General features: G+C 43.9%; 1 protein-coding gene across 1 annotated transcript in view; it reads left to right on the top strand.

Annotated features, from left to right (window-relative positions):
• LOC118358662 (leucine-rich repeat-containing protein 52-like) overlaps positions 1-4,318 on the top strand; it is a 24,864-nt gene extending 20,546 nt beyond the window's left edge. The window contains exon 2 of the mRNA XM_035736605.2: positions 3,990-4,318. Coding sequence (XP_035592498.1) covers positions 3,990-4,318 — 329 coding nt within the window. The remainder of the gene's footprint in view (positions 1-3,989) is intronic.
• The last annotated feature ends 741 nt before the right edge of the window (positions 4,319-5,059 follow it).

Genomic DNA, 5,059 nt, shown 5'->3' with positions numbered 1-5,059 from the left:
TCCTGAATTCAAACAATGTAACATCATTACCACTTTAACACAAACACACTGTCTGTTGCACTGAACAGATGAACCACCGTCAGATGGAGGTCAGCAGCAAGGTAACAACCCAGGGGAATAGAAAACAAAGATCAGTGCTGCTCTTATTTCTTCTACTATTTACTGACCTGCTCCCTGGACACACAAACAAATACACACGCTCAGGCGCACATAAACAAACACACACACACACACACACACACACACACACACACACACACACACACACACACACACACACACACACACACACACACACACACACACACACACACACACACACACACACACACACACACACACACACACACACACACACACACACACACACACACACACGCAGACAAACGCAGACAAACGCAGACAAACGCATAGGCTTACACACACAATTGTATAGATTAAGAATGTAGATTTGGTGTACAATTTAGTCTACACTCTTAGAAAAAAAGGTGCTATCTATATTAGTAACTCACAGTCATACACTCTTAGAAAAAATGGTTCCAAAATGGTTCTTCCGCTGTCCCCATAGGATAACCCTTTGAAGAACCCTTTTTGGTTCCAAGTAGAAGACCTTTTGGTTCTGGGTAGAAGATCCATGAAGAACCCTTTACACAGATGATTATATTTGGAACCCGAAAGAGTTCTACCTGGAACCAACAATGGTTCTCCTATGGGGACAGCCAAAGAACCATTTTGGAACCCTTTTGTCTAAGAGTGTATGACTGTGAGTTACTAATAAACACTGCTGCTAATGCAAAAAAAATATATATATATACGGTACCAGCCACCCCTCTGTGGAAAGGGTTCTACATGGAACCCAAATGGTTCTACTTGGAACCAAAATAGTTCTACCTGGAACTAACAAGGGTCCTTCAAAGGGTTCACCTATAGGGACAGCCAAAGAACCCGTTTCGGTTCTAGATAGCAACATTTTTTCTAAGAGTGTGGAATTACAAATATAATTAAATAGGATATCTCTGTATCTGATTACATTGTTTTTTATGTAATGGTGGTGAACTCCGCAGTTAGTCTCTGCTGCGGTATTTGTCTCCTGCGGTATTTGTCTCTCCTGCGGGTATTTGTCTCCTGCGGTATTTGTCTCTCCTGCGGTATTTGTCTCCTGCGGTATTTGTCTCCTGCGGTATTTGTCTCTCCTGCGGTATTTGTCTCTGCTGCGGTATTTGTCTCTCCTGCGGTATTTGTCTCTCCTGTGGTATTTGTCTCTCCTGCGGTATTTGTCTCCTGCGGTATTTGTCTTTCCTGCGGTATTTGTCTCCTGCGGTATTTGTCTCCTGCGGTATTTGTCTCTCCTGCGGTATTTGTCTCTCCTGCGGTATTTGTCTCCTGCGGTATTTGTCTCCTGCGGTATTTGTCTCTCCTGCGGTATTTGTCTCTCCTGCGGTATTTGACTCTCCTGCGGTATTTGTCTCTCCTGCGGTATTTGTCTCTCCTGCGGTATTTGTCTCCTGCGGTATTTGTCTCCTGCGGTATTTGTCTCCTGCGGTATTTGTCTCTCCTGCGGTATTTGTCTCCTGCGGTATTTGTCTCCTGCGGTATTTGACTCTCCTGCGGTATTTGATTCTCCTGCGGTATTTGTCTCTCCTGCGGTATTTGTCTCCTGCGGTATTTGACTCTCCTGCGGTATTTGTCTCCTGCGGTATTTGTCTCTCCTGCGGTATTTGTCTCCTGCGGTATTTGTCTCCTGCGGTATTTGACTCTCCTGCAGTATTTGATTCTCCTGCGGTATTTGTCTCCTGCGGTATTTGTCTCCTGCGGTATTTGTCTCTCCTGCGGTATTTGTCTCTCCTGCGTTATTTGTCTCTCCTGCGGTATTTCCCTCCTTCTCTGGAGCTCTCCCATACTATCCCAACATCTGAACCCTCTCTCTCCATCATTCCTCCTCTCCTTTAGAAGTCTGGTATTATTTGAAGATGAGTGCAGTTTAATTAAATCAAAAATCAAAAATCAAATCAAATGTTATTTGTCACATGCACATGTTTAGATGTTTAGATGTTATTGCGGGTGTTAACCGTATGAAACTTCAGTACCCTGTTCACAGCCAGACACACACATGTGCACACACACACACACACACACACACACACACACCTTTATTTGTCCAGGAAAGAGAAACGAGGCCTTTTGAAAAGTTCTCTATCTTATGTTTTGGAAAGGACAACTCAGTGCAATTAAGCATGATAAATGGATGACGGAGGGAGGAGAGATGGAGGGAGGAGTGGGGGATTGAGCGAGAGAAAGAGAGAGCGAGAGAGAGATGAAAGGAAATCATATGTGAAGAAAGAACTCTTCCCTTGTTTCTTTCTTTCTCTCTATGTTGTGAGACAGAAGTGACCCAGATCAGTCTGTATGGGTCTCCGCACTCCTCACACATCATTGGCTGTAATGGATTGACTGACAGAGACAGTGGAGTAGCATAATAAAAAATCCCCATAAAAATCCAAATGTTTAAGCTAGAGATATTTTTTTTATTTGATTGGATGTGCCGATGTCACTCTTCCGCATCTGCGATGAAAGGTGACAGAACTAGAATGGTGTTTATCAGACCATGAGACATCCCGAAAATCGGTCTTCTCGCAAAATTGTCTGTAGCTTCCGAAAGATTGACTATTATGACTATTGTGGAAAGGTGAGACTCTCACAAACATGTAGATGTGGGTTGTTTTGCTGAAGGTCCCTTGGTACCAGTTGAGAAAATACATGGAAGTACAGTATATATGGAGACTGTTTAGTGACAACAATAAGGGGTTAAATACATGTAATAAAATAAATAAATAAATGTTTCCTTAAATCTCTTCAGAACAAACTTCCTTTAGATTATTTGTTGTTCCATGTCGTGAATCTGTTATTCAATGCGTTTGTTTGGGCCAATAGAAGTGAGACCAAATAAAAATGTTTCATCAAAATAATTTTTCTATAGCAAAATGATCCTTGGTATGACCTTAAAACAATTCCATAGAGCTTAGTAGAATTGGACCCAAATTGAAAGGAAATCACAAAAACCATCAGAGTTGGACACTTGTGTGGTCTACCAACCAACCAGGCATGTTACAAAAACGTTGGGACATGTACACAAGGTTCTCTAAACTATAACATGCAGTATAGCATCGAGCCTAATTGGGGTCAACGGCATTTTGTAAGATTGCTGGTATGACCCCCAGGGACCAGATCTGTGGTGTCTCCGTATCGAAATCTTTTCATGTTGCATATATTTATCTCTATTAAATTAGTTGAATCATAGTTTTTTAAAGCCTTCAAACCTGTAACATTGTATTGCCAACAATGGTGTTTTTGTAATCACAAAGTGAATGATTGAGTCAAAGTTTGCAGCAAAACACTATCTCTCCTTGGAGATACCTTGTGTGTGTTTCTATGAAGGCTATTTAAATGCTCATCCCAGTGTGTGTGTGTGTGTGTGTGTGTGTGTGTGTGTGTGTGTGTGTGTGTGTGTGTGTGTGTGTGTGTGTGTGTGTGTGTGTGTGTGTGTGTGTGTGTGTGTGTGTGTGTGTGTGTGTGTGTGTGTGTGTGTGTGTGTCTGTCTGTGTGTGTGTTAAGCATTCTAATGAGTCTGTGCCTAGACGTGTCCCAGATCTGCATTACCCTGAGGAAATCTATCGTGTTTTTACGGATCATTTATCACCAAGGTTATCACAGCTTTTTATGTGTGTGTGGGTGTGTGTGTGTGTGTGTGTGAGCTGCATCATGGTAATTTCTCTCCCTTGAATTATTTTCCCCCTCACCCCCGCTCCCTCTCTTCTACATCACCTTCACTCTTTCTTTCCTTCACCTTTCCCTCTCCTCCATTCTTCCCTCCTCTCAACTCTTTCTCTCCCCATCCCTGTCTCCTACTGCCTTAATGCTCTTCTCTTGCTCCCCCATCGCTCCATTTCTTTACCCCCCTTACCATGTCTGTTTTCTCTCCCTTTCTCCAGATGAGGGTCAGACAGTGTGCCAGGGGCCTCCGGAAGTGTCTGGGCAGCGGCTGGCTGAGGTGGGCATGCAGCTGAGGGCAGACTGCCACCAGGGCCTGGGTTACTGGGACTATCTGTTCTTTATCGCTATTGGCTTTGTCATCTTCAGTGCTGGCACCGTGTCGGCATGGGTGATGGGTGTCCTCATGGTGCTGTACGAGAGATACAACAAGAGGAAGGGGGAAGACATGGACAGTGATGATGAGGAGGAGAGACATATGGGCGGAGGGATGATGGGGGGAGGGCATCAGGGGAACGGGGATCTGAATAAGGCTGGCATGCAGGTGTGAGTGCGGGATGTGAGCAGCTGGAAGAGAATAAAATAAAAAAAGGCAGAAGAGAAAGCAGAGAGGATACATTACAAGGAGCAATGGAGTGATGGAAGGACACTGAAGAAAAGAAGGAGGAAAGAAGAGGGATGGAGAGATGAGAATAAAGGACACTGGGACCTTGGACTCTGTAGAGTGACAGTCCTGTTCTGACTGGGTGTCTCTAAGTGGAAGAGAACAGGACAGACATTATACTGTGTGTGTGTGTGTGTGTGTGTGTGTGTGTGTGTGTGTGTGTGTGTGTGTGTGTGTGTGTGTGTGTGTGTGTGTGTGTGTGTGTGTGTGTGTGTGTGTGTGTGTTTGTGCGTGCGTGTGTAACTTTGTGTAAGTGTGTCTGGGCGAGTGCGAGAGAGCAACAAGGGGGGATAAGCCTTCCACTTCAGGTCTACAGAGTGACTTCTGAACTATTAAGAGCAATAAGCCCCCTACTGTTACACACACACACACTCACACTCACACACACACTGCTAGTTTGGTTTCTCTGGTGATGCAATAATAAGAGTGAGTTACCCTCCATTCAATGCTATGCGCTTGTTTGAGAAAAGCACTATGAATTCAAATAATAATTATGGGGAAGGACGCACAGATAAACACATAGTATTTAGATCTACAATAGGTTAGGTTCATACTCTCGTCCAGCCAGGGGTGAAAGTAGAAAGTAGAACTTAATGAGCCTCCTATTTTTTAAATGTTTTGGGCCTA

This window comes from Oncorhynchus keta, chromosome 26 (genome assembly GCF_023373465.1).
Source record: "Oncorhynchus keta strain PuntledgeMale-10-30-2019 chromosome 26, Oket_V2, whole genome shotgun sequence".
In the NCBI taxonomy this organism is placed as follows: Eukaryota; Metazoa; Chordata; class Actinopteri; order Salmoniformes; family Salmonidae; genus Oncorhynchus; species Oncorhynchus keta.
Note: the sequence above shows the minus strand (reverse complement) of the source record. Positions and strands in the feature narration are given on the sequence as shown.